We start from the raw sequence: 24,273 nt of genomic DNA on the forward strand, positions 1-24,273 counted from the left end.
TGCTACATAAACACAATGAGGATCAACATTTTGATGTTCACGAAAACAAGATTTAATTATTTATAGATGTCCCAAATGTGCACAGCAATGTAATTATATCTTACAATACCTGTGCCAGGCTTAAATATCATACAATCATAAATAATCTTTGAAAATTTCACTGTTTGATTGTAAACTGTTTTCTTTAAGATAAATCCCATTTCACCACCAACCTATGTTGTCATGACAACAACAATGAATCGAGAAGAAGGTTTGAAAGCTTTGGAAACATCTGTCAAAGACATTAAAGAAGTCATTATGAACAAGAAAGGAACATTTGTTTTACAACAAGCTGTAAGTGTTTGGTTTATATTTCTATGAAAAGTATATTGTATCACTAAAATGACATCCCCATGGTGCCTCTACTATCCTCATATCATCCTGTTACCATTTCCCTAAGTACCCCATGCTGTATTAAGATGGACATATTCAATCATTAGTCGTTTATTTGAAAATTACAATGACACCATCCCAATGCATTGAAATCAATAATATTAGGATCTTGTGACATTGGCAATAATTTATGTTAACTGTCCACAAAAATTAGTTTTTCCTAAAGCTAATTATGCATTGTGATATCATAACAATGTCTTTTGCATATTGAAGAAAAGTTATGTGTCTCCAAAACAAAATAAAATAACAAAGCACATGTTCACATCATTTACACAATGTCTGTCTCATGTTTGCTTTCTCTGACTGTGTAACTATTATCAGAAGGACATCACTTGAGTCCATTGGACATTTTGCACACCTGTATGATGTATCAAAGATTTGAAATTATACAACTGACGTATGTTTAATGAGCTGCTGTTTTTTTTGCAGCATCAGAGAAAAAAATAAAACAAGCAGAGTTTGTCATGTTCTTATTCGAATAGTACTTTATGTTTAACTTAGGAGCTAAACATGTTTCATACAAAATGTTTTATGGTTTTTGATTGGTTATATGAAATGATCTTTAATATGTATTACATATAATTGAACAACTGTTTTTCTATTGTGTCTGTTGACATAAAATTATCAGTTTTAACAGAAATATGCATTCATAGAGATCAGAAATGTAAAAATCTTAAAATGATTTAAACTTATTCACAAAAGAGTTCATTATTATATTTTATTATTATAACTAACATTTTTATTTGACTTGATGGGATACTCTAGGAAGCACGGCAAATCTTCGGCTCGTGGTCGATGGTAGTTATCGGAATTAGCGGGAAAAACTACGTCAGAGGTCTGGTACCGACAGAGAGACGCGATTCTTGTCATTTCATTCTGGATAGTACGCCGTCCATAGAAGCTCCTCAGTTCGTAGATATATAAAATTGCCAAATACCAGCTGTTATCCTTCTGTAAAAGTAAGTAAACATTTTAGTTAACGTTAGAATGGAGTTTTGTAAATTTTGATGAATTCAGACAACAATATTTGTCGTCGTTTCCAAAATGAAAGCGAAACCAATGAAAAATGTATTTGTAATTGCAACTATGTTCAACGCATTTGGGTATAATTGTGACAGTTTTTATCGTACAAAGAAAATTGTGCCGGGCTTTCGTCAATAGCTTCAAATATCTATTCTTTTGAACGGTTTTATGCGCCGTATCCAGGTATCAAAACGTTGACGACCTAACATCTATGTACTTATTATGAACGTGAAAATATTTAAACCAGTTATAACCAGGAGGCGTCAATTTCCTGAACACTTAACTCTTTAAACATCGAAACATGTTTTATAATATTTAAGTCACGCTTAAGTGAGAATCGTGTGATAACTTTTGAAGTATGTATTGGCTCTTTTGTTTTGATTGTAACAAATCTTTGCGCACAAAGGCATATAGAGTTCCCGTGAGTGAAAATAATTTAGTGTAAAATTATCGTGTTGAAACTTTCAAAGTCATTATTATGGATCAAAAATTACTTTGTAGCTTGTTTTTCAATACATTCTGAATTTTTTGAAAATAATTAATTCATTCTTTGGTATTTGATTATAAATGATGTAGCCACATAGCACAAGTGTTTATCACTTCCTCATAACTGTGGTTCATTGGAGCATGTTACATTTGATTTAACTTTTCCGTTTGATATTTTGAAGTTTTTGCAATAGTTGAAATGTTTATCGTAAGTCACGATCAAATTTACTTATTCGTTGGATGAAAAACTATCTCAACAAAAATTTCAATTACATGAGGCAAAGTTACGCAAAATAACGTTTCCCACAACGGAAGTTTCATGTTTGTACTAAAATATGCACATCACTAAAAATATATACTTTTCCGCTAGATTTAATGTCGTGAAACCTTCGTATTGCGATTCCTTCATAAGCTTTGAAGGAATTTTAATGCAAATAAATAAACGTTTACAACTGTAGCCATTGTGAATGTATCGACGTTCTCGCTTTAATTATTTAAAGGTTTCTAATTAATGTTATTCATTTTTTCTGGGTTATTTTTGTAAGAGTATCTATGATAAAATAAAGATATGATCTTATAAACATAAGTTAGAAAACATTCTTTCATAAGTATCTACGATGTTCTTTAGAATGCCTCCGTGTTTATCAAAATCAATAATGAGAGACGTCTACACCATTTATCCACAAAAGAATAATGATGTACCACAATACAACCAAACGATCACTGCTATGTTCCAAAAAAGACCTGAGCGAAGTCCTTTCGCTAGACCTGATATGTACGATATTGTGAGCTTGCTTTACATTTCGAATGAGTTGGTTGAAAAAGAGATGATGAAAAGTGAAGGAGAAAATGCACTCTCGTTTATTCTGTCTCATCTTGATGACCAATCAATGACAGTTTTACTTGGAACCTACATTAAGAAATTTTTCAAATGTACTATATTTACGAATGACGCCTTTCCTCTTTTCCATACAATGAAAACTACCTAAACGGTTGGTTTACGCAGAATTTTTCACATTGTAATGATGCAGAGGGCAAAACTAATCAAGATGTAAAGATTTTTAATGCAAGTAACAAAGATGAAGCAATTAAATATATCATCCAGTTTGAAGAAAGAAGAAGAATGAAATACTGAGTTATATTTCCATGGCACTGATCATTCGTCTGCTCAGAATATTCTTGAGAATGGCATTAAATTAGGTAAAGGTGGTGAAAAGTGTGACTTGTCGCATAAGTATGGTTTCTACATGGCAAATGATTATGAATACTCGTTAACGCAATATTCTAATATAACAGAAGCAGCCCTTCTCATTTTTTGTTTACGCCCAAATAATTTGAAAAGTTTCCAAGAATTGTATTTATGTGGTAAGAGCAATCAACAAGACTTTGTTTCAGTTACTCCTTACTTTAGGGCTGGAAAGATAAGCTGTAAAGGTTCCATGAGCAGGGAACTATTTTCGGCATTAGAAGTGCGATTATATCAAAAGTCCAATTTCATGCGATGTTCGTTCAGCAGGTGACCAAAGGAAAGATATTCTGCAGGTTTGTGTAAAGAAACACAAAATGGCTGAGACAATGAGCAATAGACAAGACTTTCTTTCAGTTACTCCATACTTTACGGCTGGAAGGATAGACTGTAAAGGTTCCATGAGCAGGAAACTATTTTCTGAATTACAGAAGTGCGATTATATCAAAAGTCCAATTACAAGTGATGGTCATTCAGCAGATGACCAAAGGAAGATATTCTGCAGGTTTGTGTGAAGAAACACAAAATGGCTGAGACAATGAGCGGTTCTCCGTTATTGGTGGGTGCAGTCTTTATAAAGCCTGATTCTGAAGAGAACAATTCGTTGTTGGGTTTTGATTCATTTGCATATTGAAAACAACATTTTGAATCTGATGCTTAGCAATGGCCTGTTCATGTGTATTTAACTTCTTCAACTGGGAGGCAACAAGCATTCCAAATAAATCATTTTAATCTTTTTCCACATTTTTTTTGTTTTGATGCTTAATTGTTTTCTGCATTGTACGAAGAAACTGTATTTCTTCTTGCTCAACATCAACTTTTGTCTTTGACCACTTTTTATGTCGAGTTGTATCAGATATATCAGTAATCTTATCATCAAATACTTCATCTGGCTTTATTCGTTGACAGCCATTGTCTTCATTTAGTAAGCTGACATGCTCAATTTCATCATTGGTTAACAAACTACAATTACTTGTCGAGCCGCTGCCGGTATTTGATACTGACAAATTAGTTTTTGTTGCTCCAGACTTTATGTATGGTACTAACCACTGTAGAAAATTATAGTCCTTCAATTTTGTTTTAGAGGAAACAACAGCTGACAGAGATGTTCCAGATTTAGTTACTTTTTTAAAGTTATTTCTTTGCTTGCTGAATCTTTTTTTTAAATTTTCAAACAATTTTTTGGCTCGCTCACCAATTATTAAAGTAAATGGTTTGAACCCGGGAGTATCGTTACATGTTTGTAAATGTAGATCGTCAGTTGGTATAGTCCTGAGAAGGACTGTTTTGTTGTTGTTGACTGACGCTTCGACAACCTTAGCGGTAGTCATCTTCAGAGTCAAATGAAAATTGTTTTACGTTCGAATAGATTCAGATTTTCTGCCACTTTTGCCCAAGCATTTGCCACGCCAAACTTGTCTTTATAATCTTTATATGTTTTATCATATAAGCAGGGAATCTTACGCACTTTCTCGGCCAATTTTCTGGGTTAAGTGATTGAGCACATGTTGAATCCGCCATTTTATACTCCAAAATTTTCATTCAAGATGACGTCATTTTGGCGATTAACGCGAATAAATATCAAAAATTATATCGCGGTTGTTAGTCTACGTTTATTGCGATTATTACCACGTTCCCATATGGGATTATCGCGTTTAAAGTTAATCGCTGTCGCGTTTTCGCGTTAAGCCTATAGTGGAACCAGGCTTTATAGATCAAAGGTCTCGACCAATGAAATTGCTCAAGTTCTTCTGGTGATTATATAATTATATATAGTCAACGGCGCGGTATATTTATAGTCTTTGTTATTGTGAATTGTGAAATTGGGAGTTGAGAGAATTTGATTTGAATTGTATTCAAAGCTTCAAATTTTCAACAATGACTTCACGAAAGCGTTGCTACAATGGATTAAACATGCAAAACAACATATGATATTATTTTTCATTTTATTCGGCGTACTTTGTGGACAAAGATGAAGCAATTAGATGTATCATCAAGGTTGAAAGATTGAAGAAAGACGAAGACAAAGATACTCAGTTATATTTCCATGGCACTGATCATTCGTCTGCTCAGAAGATTGTTGAGAATGGAATTAAATTATGTAAAGGTGGTGAAAAGTGTGACTTGTCGCATAGAGATGGTTTCTACATGGCAAATGATTATGAATACTCGTTAACGCTATATTCTAATATAACAGAAACGCGTTTGATATATGACTCATAAACATATGAATGCAAGTTTGCCATTGCTTAATTTATAAAGATAAAGCAACTGGATGCACAGGATAGTCCTAGGAAACCCAGTTTCAGTTGTGTGTAAACTAAATTCTCTACTGGGCAGTAGAATAGTTGATAATTGATTCACATTTCTTTCTGAGGCGGATAATGAGTGTAGAGCTGAAAAGATAACCTACTATATACCTGGAGGTGAATCATCACAAATGGATGAAGAGGTGATTATTATAGTGAGTTCATGTTATTCCAACATTTTTATTAAATGTAACAAGGATCCATGCTTAATCACATTTGTAAACTATATGCAACATTGACATGCAATTTTCTGCTAGGATGGATGCAAAATTCAGAAGAATACACATGATGTTCCTATGAGCGATTCTTCACTCCAGAACCATCAAGAAGTGAGTTAATTTCTTTCATTTGTTGATACTATTCTGGTATGTTGGTAGTTCAATATTTTTTGGTATATAATATAAAATGTTTAACATTGCGTATTGCAGTTACAAATAAAGAAACGAAGGAAAGAGAGTGGGGATAATGTTAAGTAAGTGGAATGTCCAGTTACATGCTGAGTTTCCAAGCTTTGGTTAAACCAGGCAAGAACATAAAGCAAAGCTGTATTCAAATGCAAAAGCAACCAAACAGGTGTGACAACATATATATGAATTGCAACAGAACTAGAGTGAGACAGTCCCTGGATGAAAGTCACCATGAAACACCCCTTAATTGTGTGGGTTTCTTCTATCATATCAGTGTATTGTATTTTTTTCATAACTAGTGTTCAAAGTAATATTTTGCTTGATGTTGTGCCCACTGCCTCAGCAGAAGAAATAGAGTCAGCATTATCCAAAGCAGGAGGAGATGTGGATGCTGCTGCACAGCAACTGTCGGGTTAGTTCAGTGTGCGAATTAACGGTGTGTAATGTGCAATTTGCACATCGTTTTAGCTAAAATGAAAACAATTGCACATCACTTTTTTAAACGATGTACAAAAATCAGTGGTTTTAACGAAAGACACTGTCGTAAATCATATGAATTTGTTCATGTTTAAAAATATTAATTTAGCAATTAGCGCTATATAATAATTAACGTAATATCGATTTGATTATGCCTATAAGGAAACATTTTTGTTAAAAAAATTGCACATTGTTTTTTCTGAACTAATTCGCACACTGGGTTAGTCATTACCCACATTTTTCCTAATTTTTCATGTTTTGCAGTTCATGCTCTATAATACATAGCAACAGTGTAAAAGATTTAAGTAACAAGGCTATTCTAGAACAATAATTAAGGAATTATTTTTGTATTTATATGTGCCCAAATGATTTCTTTTGAAACTGAATTGGATTTCTGCCAAATGACTTAAAGGGTCATGTGTTTGGACATTGCTTCCAAAATAATGAACTTGACATTTTGGAAAATAAACCCATCCATATAAATAAATTTCATGTTGATAGTGACTGTTTGTAAGTACGTTTGTCAACTTTTTGAAGGCTTGGATGATGATGATGATGATTCTGAAGATTTACCTTCATCTTCACTGGCAAATGTCTCCGAGGCTCCTGAAACAAGGAAGTCATCAAATTTAAGTCTTCAAAGCTATCAAGCAGAAAACTTGGATTACAACCTGCCAAAACAGAAGTTCAACCAGGATGCAACTTGAAGGCACCGTTGCGTGTGAGATTTGAAGGGGAAGATGGTGTAGGCAATGGCCCTATTCGAGAATTTCTTTTATGTGCCATGAAAATTGTTGAAGAAGGGCTTTCCAAAAACAAAAAGCCACTGGTCTTTTTTATGGTGAAGACAATCATTTACTGCCTGTACATGATCAAGCATTCAGATGCACGGGTGTTTTTAAGGCAATTGGGCGTATCATAGGTCACTCTGTACTTCATGGTGGTCCTATTCCTTATGGCTTTTCACCAGCAATTTTGCATTACTGGCATGTAACAAGATCACCACAAATTAAAGACAAAGATATTGCTACACATGCACTCCCAATTGTTCCAGAAGATATTGCCGATCTTGAATTACATGAAATGATAACTGAGGTATATACCTGTAGACATGATCACCTGTTATTTGTTTTACTTGGATTATGGGTTTAATTGGATCAACAATGACATATATGACTTTTTGCATATTTGGTATCTGTTTTTCCAGCTGGAAAATTGTCATACCCCATCACCTGAGATGTTAAACAAGCTTTGCCCATATCTTTTTGAGTCTGGAGTTGACATGGACATATTGTCAGGAAACACACAGCTTGCCATTCAAGACCTGATGTTTTATCAAGTCATTCATAAGAGGTGCATAGAACTTGATGACATTGCTAAAGGTTTGGCCTATATTTTTTACTATTTTTGATACAATGCTTATCATGTGACTCAGTCACAATTGAAATTGGCTGCATTAACTATGCCAATATTTTCCATGAGAGCACTGTTGAATGTTTTTGCTATTTGATGTTAAAGTGTGAAATAAATGCTGGAGAGATGCTACCTTGTTCTTTCTTTTGGATGCATTGCATTTTAGCACTTGAGACCTAGATTTCATCCAGTCATGCAAACTATTTTAGATATTGATTTTTCTGTTGTTTGTTGCTACAGGTATGAAGGATGCTGGTTTGCATTCCTTCATTGAGCACTTACCCACCAACATCTTAGAAATTGTCTTTCCGTCCATTGAAAAAAGAAGATTATCTTTTGATGAGATCAAAGAAGTACTTATCTTTGAAGAAGAGAAAGAAAATGAAAGAATATTTGCCTTTTTCACAGAGTATTTATATTTCCTGGCAAAATATGAAGAAGATACTATTAATCACCACTTAACTTTCAATCATACCAAACACAAACTATTTTACAAGTTCTACACAAGAGTTTTCTATTACACTTATCTTTTTTTTGCCCCACATTACTTGAGTGTAGAAGACAAGGGCAACACTTGTGTGATTAAAATCACATTTATTCACAGGCACATGATACCCCATGTCAGTACTGATTAATACTACAGTATTTCTTGTTGTTTTAATTAAAGGCATTTGATTTTTTGTGGTTCTTTTACACTTCACACTGTATTGTTACATTTCACACTGTATTGTTTTACTTTTAGGTCAACCATCATTAACAGACTTATGTTGCTTTTGTTGTGCAACAAATACCTTACCTGCAAGGGGATCATTTTTGGTCAAATTTGATGATTCAAGTGAACTGCCGGATGCTGAGACATGCTTCTCTACTATTAAACTGCCATCTAAACATAAGTCATATGAAGACTTCAAAAAATTCATGGATGTTGCACTGAAGTATGGCTCACTTGCTTTGGAACTGGAGTAGTTAGACTGCTATGAGCGATGTTAGTTATTGTTACAATAGTTATCTGAAGGTGAAAATGATGTACATCATCAAGTTCGAAGTCACTGTTCATTGAGCAGCAAGGAAACATGTTCAACAGCAGCTAAATAAGATTCAATTCTATGTGGATCATCTTCAGTTTGTCCCTGTCTTATCACAGTAAGGATCGAGTCCATTTGTTCATTGTTTAATCTAAGTTGGGTTTGCGGGACAACAACAACATGAGAAGGATCTTCTTCTGCTACAGGCCCATCCTCAGAAATACCATAGGAAGAAAATGCATTGTTTCTAATAACATCATTCACAGCACTGTAACCAGAATGTTTCAACTCTACTATTCCCCTAACCCATATTTGTCGTGGTGAATGGTTGCTTTCTGTTGTGACTGCATTGTTGTTCCATTGAGCCATAAACTCTTGTAGAGCGATATTGATAAAGTCAATGTAGACCAATTGAAGACAAAATCAATGAACCTCATTGACCGGATTAAAAACACCTCTATTTTCCAAAAACAAGAAAATGTTTAAGAACTCTGATATCACAATACGATTAACATCTCTCCACAGTCGTTCAATCCTTTGATTATGTACGGATGTGCCTGCGATGATACTCCCCCGATTTAGACCTCTTTCATTTAGCATATATCTCCCAACTTCAATATTTTCTAATCCAAGATCAAAACGGACTCTTGACGGTAAATTATAGCACTGAACAGCATATTCAAACAAGCTCAATACTGTTTCTGCTCTGTTATTAGTTGATGCATGGAGATAGGTTACCAGCCTTGAGTAGCCATCTACGCCCCCATGGACAACTATGCGATATGGCTCAATCAATTTATGATTTCCATCAATATGCCTGCAAATAGCAAATGCAGATTTAAAAATAAAATATATTCAATGTAAATGTTTCGCCGTTTTCTTACAAATTAAAGAAAGATGGCCTAAACTGAGAGTAGTTGCTTAATTCGATGAAATACAACAAACAACAATATCACTATGTGTCCTATATTACCATAAGGCGTTGGGGCATGGAACATTATAAGACCGTCTTATGATCCTTGTTGTATTCCTCAATGTAGAAATCACGGGGTCCACCCGATGCATAGGACGTAAAATGCGTTCTCTTTGAACATTAAGTCCGCGGTGCCGCAACGCTCCCTGTAACATTCTATATCCAATACTTGGAGTCATAAAGATAATAGCGCGAACAATTGTGTCTATTGTATTCTATACTATTTTGAAGTTTCGATATACGATTTTAAAATTTCAATAGTCAATTTTAGACAGTACTGACATATAATTTTGTCCGCAACGGAACGCCATACCCATGCCTTTCAGAAAATGATATTTTTACCTAAATTTACTTAAAAATAAAAAAAATTGTTTCAAGAGGTGATGGACCACGTTAAACGATTGAGATTTTTGCCCATTTCGTACATATGATGTCATCATTCGTTCGACTCTTTGTTAGGATTTTCATTGGTTCATAATTCATCGAGATTTTGATTGGTTGGTGGGGAAAACTCCTCTCTGTTAGCGAACTCCTCAAAGTTCGCTAACGTGACAAGGAAAGCGACGAAACTCCATCGCATAAGGGATTCTTATTGTTCTCAGATCTATCTCAATTTTCAAAGCGTGCAAACGAGACTTTCAACTTGATTTGTACATTTTTACCTTCGTGGCTAACTTGGCTTCAGTAAAAGAGGTTGGTGTGAGAGTTACGATAGTATGTTTATGTGCCTGCTCCGTCAGCTTGTCATCTTGCCCTTCCAAATACATTCACTAATTTCATTGTTGCTTATAGCTTTCATGCTCTTCTCCACCGTTGTTAAATCATCTGACTAATAGTTTAAGTTTATTATTATTATACATGGTGTATCATACAGAATGTTTAAAATTTCTTGTTAATTTGCCATTGAGCTAAATTTGCCACTTGCCATATATTGTCAAATTGTGAATAAATAATTTTCAAACTATCTAACGAGTAATAACTGCTTAACTGCTTCAAATAATGATATAGTTGAACTCGAAAAGACAGTAAACTCTAACTTGAAAAATCTTGAAAAGTGGTTGATAGCAAAGTAACTTAGTTTGAATTATACCAAGACAGAATATTTGATCGTACTTCGTACATATTCCAATAATTAGCCACAATGCGCCGCTGGATACCGATCCTTATAATCTGATAGCAAGCAAGTTTTATTTGAATTTTCGCATCCAGACAAATTGTACGCATGTAATTATTAAAATTTTGCAATTTCGTCACAGAATACGGAGCGTTAAGAATTTCTTTAATTGTAAACATTCCAATTCAGGTGTTAAGTATTAAATTGATCAAACCCGTGGAGTTTCGCCGCTATAAATACGCCGAGTTGGAAATCCATGCAGTAACGGGTTAAAATGTTTTAAATCTTTCATGATCTTTCCTATTACAATCATTTTAAGAATACTTTTAAAGACTTTTTCAATTTCTTTTACAAGCTAGTATGTGCTCGCGTGCAATGTAACTTAATTGGGGGTATAGACTGGGTTGGTCTCGTGTGCATTCCCATAATATCACGTGACCGTATAGCAAACCTATCTGCAATTCAAGACACTCAGTCACAGAATAGATACGTAACAGAAGCGCCACTCGATGTCGTAACCTTTGATGTTCGTTTCCCTCTTTTGAGTTCTACAATCCGGCTATTTTAAACGGCGGCCATGTTTATCAGACAGATGAGTGCAGCCCATTGAGTTCTATTATATATATATGTATAATGGCCGAAGATACGCTACCATAAACATAAAGCAACAAAATTTTAGCTTGAAAGTTAACTTCGTCGTGATGTTGTTGACAAAACCATCCGCATACGGCATTAGTACCGGTAATTCTTCCTCAATGTATCGATCGACGTTGGGAGAAATTTGTGAGACATAGTGAAGTTATTTTCAATGAGCTTGCTTGTCAGCTTTTCGTTAGTGACTGATGACAGATTTTGCAATAATACTAAGTTTTACTAACCATCTCGTAAAATCCAAGTCGATACAATCTTTCAGTTTGTACTTCGACATGACACCGCTGGATAATGAACAACGTCACCTTTCAGTTTAACGACGATATTACCGCTAAAATAAAGCAGTCTTTTCTAAAATTTTAGAGGCGGAATACTCCTGAACGTCCATACTTGATTTTTGAAAAGAAGTAGTGCCTTTAGTTGTCTCAACTGACTTTGAAAGGCGAAAAGAAACAGCACAATATAGACTTTGCATTGTTGTCCACAAATACAAAATTTCCCTTGCATGTCGTGACTACTTAAGACCACAAAACAATGCGCGCTTCGAGTTACCTGAGCTGGTTGTCCACTGATATGTATATTACTCTGGATAACGCACCATGTATAAAATATAGTAAGATAATTGAAGCCGGAAGTTGGCTCATCTGATTCATGGGGGGTATCGGTCCCCCCACTTTACTATACTTTTGTATTACAAAATTACAGTTTTTGCGTTTTTATTCGTTTTACAAGCTTTTGATTTGAGCAAAATTTTTGTGAAAGGGACAGAACAATCGGCAAAGATATTTAATCCTAAAACGTTTGTCTTCTTAGCTTTATAATGGCAGAAAATTGAGATGGTACAAGGTCGACCTGCATTGTTTTGAAACAAACTGGAGATTATATGATGCTGCTGCTTCTTATAAAATGTAGAAATATTGCAGAATCCTACTACTGCTACCAAAATTTCATCTGCCATGACGTTTATGGAAGATTGCTACAAATTTACTTATTTAACAACACTTTGTTATTCACATCGCTAATATCATAATAATTTCAAATTAAGTCTTTATTATATCAGTGAAGAAACAAAACAAATCGACATAGAAAAATAATCAGAAAAACATTTTGATGAACAATAGTTAGTTGAAAACGGTATCATCAAACTCTACGAGATGTACATCATCAAAATATGCGAATTAAAGTACCTCTGTTGTCATTAAGCGAAGCAAAGTTTTCAACCAGTTCCTATGTGAACAACTTCAATATTGATGAATATGTTGAAGATATGAATACCTTTGCTCTTACTTTGTTGTAAATTTGTAATTTAAGTATTCATCTTCTAAAAATGCCTCGCACGGCTGAAAGTGTTCTCTTCACCTTCAACTTTCAAATTTCATACAACTTGCCATCTTATTTTTCAGTCGTTACAAAGCCAAAAAAACAGAGCTTCAGGGTTAAAACTCTCTACCGGTTTTCCTCTACTTGTCATTAAAATTTTGCCTTAATCAGAAGTTTGTAAATAGAATAAAAACGCGAAAACTGTGATTTTGTAATACAAAGTAAAGTAAAGTGGGACAGATACCCCCCATGAAGCCAGTAGCAAATGATCGATCTTCCGGCTTCAATTTTCGTAAGAGATGCGTTATCCAGTCTAATACACATATCAGTGGACTGCCGTCGCAGATTGAACCGGAAGTAAAAGGGCATGCCACGCCATTTTCACGGCGTCTTAGACGACAACGTCGTGTTTGCAAAATCACTGTAAGGTAGCAAGAAAGCGTGATGATTTTAGTTTATTATTATTATACTGGGTGAAATAAAATAATTGTTTATGATCTTCAATTTTATCTACATTTCTATGTAGTCAGTGTGGGTCATGTACGTCATACAACCATACATCCCCGCAAACTTGGTGGCTGTCGTCATGTAGAAAGAATTGTCACGTGATTTAAAAATAAAATACTTATGAATCCAGAATATACTTTGCAAATTTCAGATCATTACCATTGATAATTTTTCTAGAAATCTATAGTTTCACAGTCTGAGAGTGGTGAAATTTAAAATTCGTAATAAGTTGGCTATTTTGTAGAATAGTCCACATTATGCCTCTTTTCCTATTCTAATTATCTTTAGATCGTCATTTACAAAAAGATGACCGACAAAGGTGAAAAATCTTGTGTTGGAAAAGAGAATGGGCTAGAAGATGGCAACGAAAGATACGACAATACATTAGAAAATGAAAGAATGGAAGATGGTGAAAATACTCAACCATTTCTAAATTTACCCATTCAAGAAACGCTTCCTGAAGAATTTTTGTTTGACCTGCAAGACTTGACAAGAGAAGATGGATGTGCGATGGAAATGCTGAACGAAGATTTTTTGTTAAATGTACCATCAACTTTGGAAAAACTTTAAAGATTCGTTAACTTCAACGTAAAATGATTTATACTAAGAGAAATAAATCATGTACATTTTATATGATAAATAGGTTTGTGTAAAACGCAAGAACTCAAGAAAATATTTTGTTTTTACCATTCAATAATCAATGGAAGAAAGGCATACTTTAATCTTATGTACTAATGAACAATTTAAAATAATTTGTAAGTTTTTGTAATTATCTTTCTTAATAATATTTATTTTTATTAATGTAATTATTAATATTTATTGAATGGTAATTTTTTAGTGCTGTCATTTCATGCGTTATAATGTATAAACCACTGATATAAACTCATACATTCCTATATAATTCCTATATAGTTTATAATACGCTCGGATGCTCCTCATTAATTTATCTTATTTCCTTTTTATTGTTGTAATTTATGTATCATATTATATTTATATAAACCCTGTATCACCTATTATTTCACCCATACTGAAGATGGCATCATGAGATGTCGAAACATGTCTATTTTCAAAAAAGTTGTCGTTTATATTAAATGTGTCCTATATAATTGTTTCCATAGAAATTATTTATGATGCTAGTTTGCGTAGTGAGACATTGTCTTCACGATGAAATCGAGTGAAATTTTTTAATTTTAGCAAACCATCCTCACTACCAATTATGTATTTTTCCATTGCCAAGTTTACAAATTTTTTAGTATTTACTGCCAGCTGTAGATTCCATAAAAAACAGAATGTTTTGAAATACTGTTTGTAAGGGCTCTTATAGTGATTTCTATTTTATTTTTTCCTATCACAAGTTTCCAATTATTGTGATGACGACGATTAGCATTTGTTTTGTGAATTAGTTTAGCCTTCTCTCCATTTATTTCAAAGCGTTTAAAAGGGATTTCCCCCTTGGCTGTTGAGATGATAACTGTCGAAAAATCTGGAAAGAAAAACACGTGGCCTAGTCTCTAATATAGATTGAATATTTATAAATAGTCAATGGCGCAATATATTTATAGTCTCTGTTATTGCGAATTGTGAAGTTATTGTCGATTTCAGTTAACTTTTCAAATGGCGGTTGCCAAGTTACTTTCTAATGTTGCCAACTACATTAGTATCTGTTTTGTGAATTAGTTTAGCCTTCTCTCCATTTATTTCAAATGAAAGCGTTTAAAAGGGATTTCCCCCTTGGCTGTTAAAATCTGGGAAGAAAAACACGTGACCTAAGTCTCTAATATGTATTGAATATTTATATATAGTCAATGGCGCGGTAAATTTATAGTCTTTGTTATTGTGAATTGTAAAGTTGAGATTCAGTGTTTATTTGTTGCTTTGAATTGTATTCAGAGCTACAAAATTTCGACAATGACTTCAAGAAAGCGTTGCTACAATGGATTAAAACATGCAAAACAACATATGATATTATTTTTCATTTTATTCGGCGTACTTTGTGGATTTTTGCTCGGTTCTTTATTACATGGCAATGTTCAGTCGTCCATAGATCCAACACCGAAGGAATATGCAATGTACGTGTCTTTTCTTGGTGAGATTTGGGTGAGAGCATTAAGACTTTTGGTTCTTCCTTTGATTGTATCCAGCCTGCTTTTGGCAGGCGCTGAATTGGAGTCAAAACAGAGCGGAAAATTGGGAAGAAGAACATTGCTGTATTATCTTATGACTACAATGTTTGGGGAGTAATTTGTTTATTTGCATTTAACCTGGAAATGTTAACGTGAAAGAACTAGAACCGAACGAAGAAAAAGTTGAACCAATACCTTCTGTGCTTGATCTTACAAGGTTTGTGCAAAATATTCATAAATTTACTGAGTTTGCGCCCTGCTTTTGCGTTTACTGCAAAAATTTTCTTATACGTATAACTTTTATTTCTATTATTTAACGACAATGCTTTTTACTTTTTCAATATGAACATAATAGCTCAACATAAGACATTTAAAAAAGCCATCACAATAATAAAATAAAGAAAGATTAAAGGTTTTTTAATAATTACGTTTCGTCTTTAACTTAAGACATCTTCAGATTATTTGAGATAAGTTATATACATGAGGTTTTAAATACAACCATATATTACAGGGTGTTAAATTACATGTGAGGGGAGTAGGAAGTTTAGATGAAGGAATGAAATGAGAAGGGCGGTATATTAAAGAAGGTGAAGGGAGATTGAGTTGCCTTGGTGTTAAGAGAGGGTTTAAGTTTGGATATAAGAAGGCTTTCATGAATCATAAAGTCATAATTGTCTGCTTTTTACTTTACTAAAATGAAGCCTTTTTTTATTAGAACGTAAATGCTTCTTTTGCAAAACTGTGCAAGTGTGGAGATTTCCAAGTGTGTAGATAACCCATTCACCTTCACTATTGTGAAACAATAATAAATACATTTTTGATATTAGTTGTAAATACATTTTATTATGACATATGAACCATACCAAAGAGAGCAAAGGTAATGCTACAAGATCATAATAAGAACATCGAGATTTTAAATGGATAAGTTAATCTGAAACACAGCCTTTACAACAATCACCTTGAAATATAAAAATTGCAATAAACCTTCCACACTCTACTCATCACACACTCAATTTCACATCTCTTTGAGACAGTGAGTGGAAGGATTATTGAAATTTTTGCATTTCAAAGTCAAAAAGATCTTTATCCTTTTGAATTTTAAAACTGCTTCATATTTATGCCAAAAGTTTGCTGAGATTTTTTTTACGATTGTAACATGCGACAGCCAGGGTTATGTGTTTATTAGCATAATTATCAGTCAGCCAAGCTTTTTTGAAACCATTATGAATCAACATTAACATCATCTGATGTCGTACATGAACTGTTCTTAACCAATAGAGCTATACCTCATATTCATCATGTCATTTTAACTTTTAAATATGTTTATGTCAATATTTCAATTGTAGAATGATTATTATATATACTACTGAACATTGTGTACAACAAGACAACTGTCAATAAATGAGTTGTCAAGGAAAATGAACCTTAAGAACCAAGAATAGCATGAAGCTTTGTTTTACACCACTGTATATGACAGATCATTCTCATTGAAATGCATCAAATTGCAATATTGCTACATAAACACAATGAAGATGGACATTTTGATGTTCACGAAAACAAGATTTAATTATTTATAGATGTTCCAAATGTGCACAGCAATGTAATTACACCTTACAATACCTGTGCCAGGCCTAAATAACATACAATGATAATTAATCTTTTGAAAATTTCATTGTTTGATTGTAAACTGTTTTCTTCTTTAAGATAAATCCCATTTCACCACCTACCTATATTGTCATGACAACAACAATGAATCAAGAAGAAGGTTTGAAAGCTTTGGAAACATCAATCAAAGCCATTGAAGAAGTCATTATGAACAAGAAAGGAACATTTGTTTTACAACAAGCTGTAAGTGTTTGGTTTATATTTCTATAAAAAGTATATTGTATCACTAAAATGACATCCCCTGGTACCTCTACTGTCTTCATATCATCCTGTTACCATTTCCCTAAGTACCCCATGCTGTATTAAAAATGGGACATTATCAAAGTTCACGTATGACGTCATCATCAGTTGTTTATTTGTAAATTACAATGACACCATCCCTGTCCTTTAAAACCAAAAATATAATGACCCTGTTAACATTGACAATATTTATCAGTGAGAATTGAAACAAGAAAATGACATGAAGTAATGGGTGTAAAAATTCAAAAGCCAAACAAAGTTAAAAATTTTTGTATTGATAATTTCGTAAAAGCACTATTGCTAATGCGCATTTAATATATACGACAAGTTTGTTGAAAATAGACATATTTCGACATCTCATGATGCCATCTTCAGTATGAGTGAAATAATAAATAATACAAGGTTTATATAAAAGTAATATGATACATAAATTACATCAATAATAAGGAAATTAGATTAATTAATGGAGAGCGTCCGAGCGTATTATAAACTAAGTATTGTATTGAATTTAAAAATTTGAACATTGAGGTCAGGGTTAGTTTTGTTAATGTGGAGCGCTTCTTTGATTTTAAGGGAGAATGAGGTTTCGGCAGTGTGGATGATTTTGAAGCAAGAGGGGGAATAGTTGGTTTTACATGAGTAAGATTTAAGAAGGTGTCGGTAGATATGAGAGTTTTTGTCTGTTGTGGTATGTTCCCGGATTCTGGTGGATAAATGGCGCGAAGTTTCGCCAATGTATCGGGAATTACATCCCGCGCAACTGAATTCACATACCACCATTGATTTAATTGAATCAAGGATTGGGTCTTTGAATGAGAAAAGGTTTTTGATTTTGAATGTTGTGAAAATTAGTCGAATGTCAATATCTGTACAAAAGCGTTTCATAATGTTTGTAAGTCTGCGTTGTGTGTGTCGTGAGTAATGTCCGATGTATGGTAGTTTGAAGTATAGAGTTTTTATTTTGGAATTTTCATTTGTGTTGGTTGTGATCGTCGTGTCAGGAGTTTCGGTGTCTAGTTTGAAGTTGTTGCTTTGTTTGTTGTCGAGATATCGTTTTACGGTTCTGTTAATAAAGTGTAGTGGGAAAGAGTTTCGTAAAAGAGTGGATGTGATGTTTTTTTATGTCTCGTTAAAAGCCATTGTTTGTATTGTTAAGTTTGTATGCTCTGTCGATTAGTGTGCGATGAATTGGCACATTACAAGTCGATTGTTGATTTAAACCTTCACTTTACCCACAGATTTTTAACCTTGATCATTACTGACCAAGAGCTTAGCAATCTACTTTTGTGTTTATTTTGTCAGTTCTTCTCATTATGTCAGATACAGGCCAATCAAGATTAGGGGTTGAAATGTACTTGTAAATCCTATTGCCATGACTTTGCATTCATACAAGAAATTTGTTGATTTCAAATGATAAATTTAAGCTATAAACTTCTATCATTGATTATCATTGTTATCTGTTCAACCAAAGGTTGTCACAGATATGGATGAAGTAGATTTTGCAAAAAGAACTGGAAAAACTTGAAGATCAAAATGCTGAAGTTGATGGTGATGATGATTATCCCGATGATGAAGAAAAACAAGATGAAGCATAAATAATTATGGTTTGTTCAAAAACATTTTAAAAGACACTTACTGTGTTTTATTTTTATCATACACAACCCTGTGGTTGCCTTGAACTGCATTTAGTTAACTTCAATTATATTCAAACCCAACACAGATATCAATCTTTCATGTTACTATTAGAAATAAATGTTTCATTGTCAGTATTTCGAGAGAAAATTTATTTAAGGTCCATTATGGTTAAAATACAGCCTCAAATATTTAGCTTGAGATGAATTGGACCTTCGCGAAACTATTGTAAATGTGCAGTCGTTGAAGTGAAAGTTAAATTTCATCTTAATTTAATCTCGACTTTCACCTTTGTTGTGTATCAGAACTTATACAGTCTGTGAAGTTCGTTGAAAAATTCTATTGCTACTTTCTAACTTTATATATCATCAAATGAAACTGAGAATATTTGAAATTTCACACGCGGAAGTGTATTAAGATGTTCGCTGTAAAATTACAAAAGTTCACAAAACGATAGAATCTTTATGATTTTATCGACATTGCAAATGGACAAAGCAACAATAAAAATAACATTGCTAGTTTTATGAAAGAGTGTTATTTCGTTTTCATCTGATGTACTTCATCCTGCTTCTGTTCTGAGCTTGTTTTGACCCTTGGTTGGGAGATGTTTCCATCACGAAAGTCAAAGTGTAAGTGATATCTGACGATGTCATGAGCTCGACGCAGTTTATAAACATTTACAAGAACCAATCAAAACTTTGATTTCACCACCCAATGAAAATTCTGATTCTGAACATCCAGCATTCTGTGACGTAAATGGATTAAGCGAAGCCATCGCATCTTCAAGTTGTCAGATTTATACTTCAGAAGAGAGGTTGCTGTGAGAGGTAGGAAAGCTTATATATTTTATTTTAATCATGTTGAAAATAAATTTCAATCGAATGTAGCTGTCGTGCCTGAAATGACGAGGCTCGATGCTCTATTTGCTGTTGTGCAAAAGTTTTAAATTAATTTTCATACGATGTACCCATACAGTTCGAGATTTTTTTCATCTGCTAAAAAGTATTGAAACATTTAATGAATTTTCACAAACTATCTGGTAAATAACGCGTACGAAAAGCGTCGTGCGGCCCCTAAATTTATAGTAAGTTTAATGATGTGAAAAGTGCAGCCTCCGAAATGAAGATTATGAAGATGCGAGTGCATTTTATTGTAATATTTGCATATTATGAACGACATCATGAACAGTATCAGTTTATACGTACCAAAGGGTCGTGCGACCCCTAAATTTATAGTAAATTAAATTGTGTGAAAAGTGCTGCCTCCGAAATGAAGAAAAACCTCCCCAGTGCATTAATTTACCTATTTGTTTATAACAAACGAGATGACTTCCATTTTGTTCGTTTTGACCAGTTGCCTGATCCCCCAATACAATTTGATCGTGCAATTTCAATAGATTTCTAAAGAAATGATAATGATCTTAAATTTACACATTTTTCTAAACAAATGAATAATGATAATGGTCTTAAATTTATACAGCACGACGAAATTAGCGCGCTGGTGCCTCTGCTGATCATGCGCACAATAACTCAATAAGTTATCAGTCACAGAAGTAAATAAGTAAGAAAGTTCGATACGGTTCAAACGTCGAACTTATCATGTGCCAAACTTAATACATTTTGGCCGAGAAAACTAGGGCGAGTTTTACACATAGCGTGTTTAGTGATAATTGGCGCCATTTAGCGTTCATTTCAGTCAAACACATCTGCGGCAAAGGACAGTCTGTGTTGACTCTGCCATTTTCCTCCGACTTTTTGCCCGCTCAAACATGCTACGAATCAAAAAAATTCTTCAGCTAGTTTCCGTTCTGATTTGGTGTTTTGTTTTCGTCATTTTTGAACATATGATTAAACACTGAATAAACTTTCAACAACTTAACAAGAAGTCATATGATGTGTGTAAATCACTATGAATGTATTACATGCATTCAATAATTATCACTTCAGGACCTAAAGCAACCGAAGGCTTACTATAAACAATTAAATTCGACAAATTAAGTTCGACGTTTGAATCGACGTCGAGCAACGTCGTACTTTGCCGTACCAAAGATGAATAAGGTTCGGCACATGAAAAGCACGAAGTTTGAACCGTGCCTAAGCGAAAGTCGGTGATCTTTTCTTGTTGCTTTTTCAAGTCTATAAAGACGATTTAAGACGACAGTTCTTTTGAATACAAAGGTTCAGGAGTCTTCTGCATCTGAAAATTTCGAAAAACTGACGTTGTTCAACAACTTGTGGCAAAGAACAAACTAAGAGATTGCGATAATTTGAATTGTACCAGTAATAATTATAACATTGCAAAAGTTATCATTGGCTAAAGCACTATGTCTCACGAAATTGGACGAAATTACGCTTGTCGTTGTGGAAGGTTTCTTGTTAAAAATTTGTTTCTTTTCTTTGTGGACTGTGTTTCTACGTTCATTAAGGGCCTGTTTTATATGGAGCCGAGTTACCCGGCCAAGCGAGTTACTCGCCCAACCGGGTTTGACAAAGTGATCTGTTTATATGGCACCGGGTAAGTCACCATATAAACAGATCACATATACTCATATTGTTGACAAATATTGTTGATAAAATTCAATAGAAAAGTATCCAGTATTTTGACACGACAAAAAGCTGCAGTGAGAAGCATCTACAACATATGCTTCACCGCCGTCTATGCAAGCATCTTTTCCAACTTTAACAAAGCCTATCGTACATTGAACATCAGCATTTGCTTCATTCAAATGCAACTAAACAACTTTATTTTCAGATTACATAGATATAGGTACGCTACCTTTAACAAAAAGCAACAAAATTTTAGCTTGAAAGTCTTCTTTGTCGTGATGTTTTTGACAAAACCTTCCGCATAAGTAACCGGTATCCTTCATCTTGTTTGGGTCAACGATGGGAGAAATTTGTGAGACATAGTGCAGTTATTTTCAATGGGCTTGCTTGTCAGCTTTTCGCTTATAACTGATGATAGATTTTTGCAATGATACTAAATTTTATTAACCATCTCGTACCATTCAAATCGATAAAATCTTTCAGTTTGTTCTTTGACTTGACGCCGCTGGATGTTGAACAATATCACCTTCATTGTGATTTAATAAAGCAATTTTTCCTAAAATTTCAGAGGCAGAATGCTCCTCAATGCCCGTATTTAATTTGTCAAACAAATGTCGTCTTCAGTCGTCTAAACTGACTTTGAAAAGCGAAAAGAAACAACACAATATAGATTTTGCATTGTTGTCCATGCATAAACACATGCAAAATATAATACGATGGAATATATTATACGATACCACGTGACCGTGACCACTTACACCACTAGACAATAGATCATGCGCGCTTTTGGCTGTTTTCTACTGAATTGTGTCTCCCATCATATACTTCTTGACTCCCACATATACTTCACATACTTGATACCTTGTTAGTTTGTACAAGACCACAAGTGTATGAGTTACTCAAGGAATAACCTTGTTAGTTTGTACAAGACCACAAGTGTATGAGTTACTCAAGGAATAACCTTGTTAGTTTGCACAAGACTACAAGTGTATGAGTTACTCAAGGAATAACCTTGTTAGTTTGCACAAGACCACAAGTGTATGAGTTACTCAAGGAATAACCTTGTTAGTTTGCACAAGACTACAAGTGTATGAGTTACTCAAGGAATAACCTTGTTAGTTTGCACAAGACCACAAGTGTATGAGTTACTCAAGGAATAACCTTGTTAGTTTGCACAAGACCAAAAGTGTATGAGTTACTCAAGGAACAACCTTGTTAGTTTGCACAAGACTACAAGTGTATGAGTCACTCAAGGAATAACCTTGTTAGTTTGCACAAGACCACAAGTGTATGAGTCACTCAAGGAATAACCTTGTTAGTTTGCACAAGACCACAAGTGTATGAGTTACTCAAGGAATAACCTTGTTAGTTTGCACAAGACCACAAGTGTATGAGTTACTCAAGGAATAACCTTGTTAGTTTGCACAAGACCACAAGTGTATGAGTTACTCAAGGAATAAAGCAATTTTTCATTCTTATTTTTCCTATTTGTGGTTTCTCAAGAACAGGTACTTTGTTTACAGGAAAACACATACTTTTACTCGAGCTAAATTTTGTTACTCTTTATTTAGCTAAAGCTACAAGATATGTTTTGGTTTATTATTAGTATACTTACTGAATTTGTACAAAATTGCGGGTGTTTTTCGACTTTCAAAGAGTAGTTTATGTTTATACTTATTGCATTTTTTAGGTTGTTAGTGAATTTGTACAAAATTGCATGGTTTGGATTTCTAATGGATAGTACAAGCTAGTTTAGGCTTTTCTGACGTTATGTTCAATACAGTTCAACATCATATAACTTTTTAAATTGCTGAATTTTGACCTTATGCATAGTGTATCGAATGTTCATTAATTTTAGCTGCCATGCTTTCATCTTGTTTCATACCTTTTTTGTACAGTTGAAAATTATCCCAAATTTAACTCCAAAATTTTGCCCCCAAACCCTCACGACATAAGAGGATAGGAATATTCAATTGTCTATTTGAATCTATTGTCACTTCTGTTGGGGGCTATGTTCATACTTGCATGCAATTTTCTACGCTGCTTTATTTATTTTGCGATTCTTGGGAATGCTACAAAAATACTTATTTCATATAACTAGGCGCTCACTCGGCCGGTATTGTGTAAAGCCCGGCGCACACGAGAGCTATGTGCTTAGCAAAATGTCATTCGTGCCAAGCGGCGTGTTTGATATTTTTGTCATGAGCTCAAAAATCAATCATGCAATTATTGAAACACTGTGTGCGTGCGCATCTTTTAGAAATGATTGTCATTCGTGTATTCATTCCTTGTTTATGATGTATTATCTTTAATCTTATTGGTGGAATTAGGTCTTAATAAGAAACCCTACAGGGAAGTGTCAAGAAGGAGTGACAGCCTAGATAGAGGAGAGGATCACATCACAAAAAGTTGCCTTCTAATGCGAAAAGCGTATAAAAGCGTGTAAAACTGGAGACTTGACTAGTTGATTTGATTCTTGTATATTTCTTTACGTGGCTAACTTGGCTTTAAAAGAAAAGGTAGATATGACTTATTTATTTTATTTTACACTAGGTAATAAAATATTTTGTTATTCTTACGATCCGAACCATACGTAGCTTAAGCTAATAGATTGATTTAGAAAACACGACGTTTCGTCTAAGACGTATAGGCCTATATAACTTTCAACATGCCAGGGCAATCCT

At 33.9% G+C, this 24,273-nt stretch overlaps 5 protein-coding genes and 1 long non-coding RNA gene across 6 annotated transcripts in view; 3 read left to right on the forward strand and 3 right to left on the reverse strand.

The window, feature by feature from the left end:
* The first annotated feature begins 1,360 nt into the window (after positions 1–1,360).
* Positions 1,361–24,273, forward strand: part of LOC124448104 — a 59,642-nt gene continuing 36,729 nt past the window's right edge. Inside the window, exon 1 of the mRNA XM_046999115.1 lies at positions 1,361–1,391. The gene's annotated coding sequence lies outside the window, so the exon portion shown is untranslated. The remainder of the gene's footprint in view (positions 1,392–24,273) is intronic.
* On the reverse strand, positions 3,760–4,386 carry LOC124449219 (the record flags this gene model as incomplete). The annotated part of the gene is made up of 2 exons (XM_047000161.1): positions 3,760–3,911; positions 3,972–4,386. Coding segments are annotated over 2 exons (567 nt in total), but the record flags the coding sequence as incomplete, so codon positions are not given.
* Positions 4,970–7,289, forward strand: LOC124448108. The gene is made up of 6 exons (XM_046999127.1): positions 4,970–5,294; positions 5,565–5,639; positions 5,754–5,825; positions 5,925–5,968; positions 6,203–6,315; positions 6,918–7,289. The coding sequence occupies exons 1-6, from the start codon at positions 5,235–5,237 to the stop codon at positions 7,085–7,087; spliced, it is 534 nt and encodes a 177-aa protein (XP_046855083.1). The 5' UTR covers positions 4,970–5,234; the 3' UTR covers positions 7,088–7,289.
* LOC124449221 lies at positions 7,165–8,617 on the forward strand. Its single transcript, XM_047000162.1, has 4 exons — positions 7,165–7,221; positions 7,284–7,475; positions 7,588–7,762; positions 8,034–8,617. Exons 1-4 carry the CDS (start codon positions 7,165–7,167, stop codon positions 8,426–8,428), a joined length of 819 nt encoding a protein of 272 aa, XP_046856118.1. The 3' UTR covers positions 8,429–8,617.
* LOC124448110 lies at positions 8,719–12,051 on the reverse strand. The gene is made up of 2 exons (XM_046999130.1): positions 11,784–12,051; positions 8,719–9,635 (listed from the first exon to the last, which is right to left on the reverse strand). Exons 1-2 carry the CDS (start codon positions 11,831–11,833, stop codon positions 9,242–9,244), a joined length of 444 nt encoding a protein of 147 aa, XP_046855086.1. The 5' UTR covers positions 11,834–12,051; the 3' UTR covers positions 8,719–9,241.
* On the reverse strand, positions 19,181–22,323 carry LOC124448124. The gene is made up of 3 exons (XR_006948952.1): positions 21,819–22,323; positions 20,346–20,443; positions 19,181–19,861 (listed from the first exon to the last, which is right to left on the reverse strand). It is a non-coding gene; the product is annotated as an uncharacterized LOC124448124 (long non-coding RNA).

Source organism: Xenia sp. Carnegie-2017, unplaced genomic scaffold (genome assembly GCF_021976095.1).
Source record: "Xenia sp. Carnegie-2017 unplaced genomic scaffold, XeniaSp_v1 HiC_scaffold_23, whole genome shotgun sequence".
Taxonomy (NCBI): domain Eukaryota; kingdom Metazoa; phylum Cnidaria; class Anthozoa; order Malacalcyonacea; family Xeniidae; genus Xenia; species Xenia sp. Carnegie-2017.

What these genes read in the sequence shown, in the direction of transcription:
- LOC124448110 (XM_046999130.1), bottom strand. Translation starts at nt 11,833, where the DNA reads ATGTCGAAGTACAAACTGAAAGATTGTATCGACTTGGATTTTACGAGA. An exon ending in GACTTGGATTTTACGAGATG is followed by an intron (nt 9,636 to 11,783) that starts GTTAGTAAAACT and finishes TGCTATTTGCAG; the next exon opens with GCATATTGATGGAAATCATA.
- LOC124449221 (XM_047000162.1), top strand. Translation starts at nt 7,165, where the DNA reads ATGAAAATTGTTGAAGAAGGGCTTTCCAAAAACAAAAAGCCACTGGTC. An exon ending in AGCCACTGGTCTTTTTTATG is followed by an intron (nt 7,222 to 7,283) that starts GTGAAGACAATC and finishes GGTGTTTTTAAG; the next exon opens with GCAATTGGGCGTATCATAGG. An exon ending in ACTTGATGACATTGCTAAAG is followed by an intron (nt 7,763 to 8,033) that starts GTTTGGCCTATA and finishes TTGTTGCTACAG; the next exon opens with GTATGAAGGATGCTGGTTTG.
- LOC124448108 (XM_046999127.1), top strand. Translation starts at nt 5,235, where the DNA reads ATGGCACTGATCATTCGTCTGCTCAGAAGATTGTTGAGAATGGAATTA. An exon ending in CATCACAAATGGATGAAGAG is followed by an intron (nt 5,640 to 5,753) that starts GTGATTATTATA and finishes ATTTTCTGCTAG; the next exon opens with GATGGATGCAAAATTCAGAA. An exon ending in GAGAGTGGGGATAATGTTAA is followed by an intron (nt 5,969 to 6,202) that starts GTAAGTGGAATG and finishes TTTCATAACTAG; the next exon opens with TGTTCAAAGTAATATTTTGC.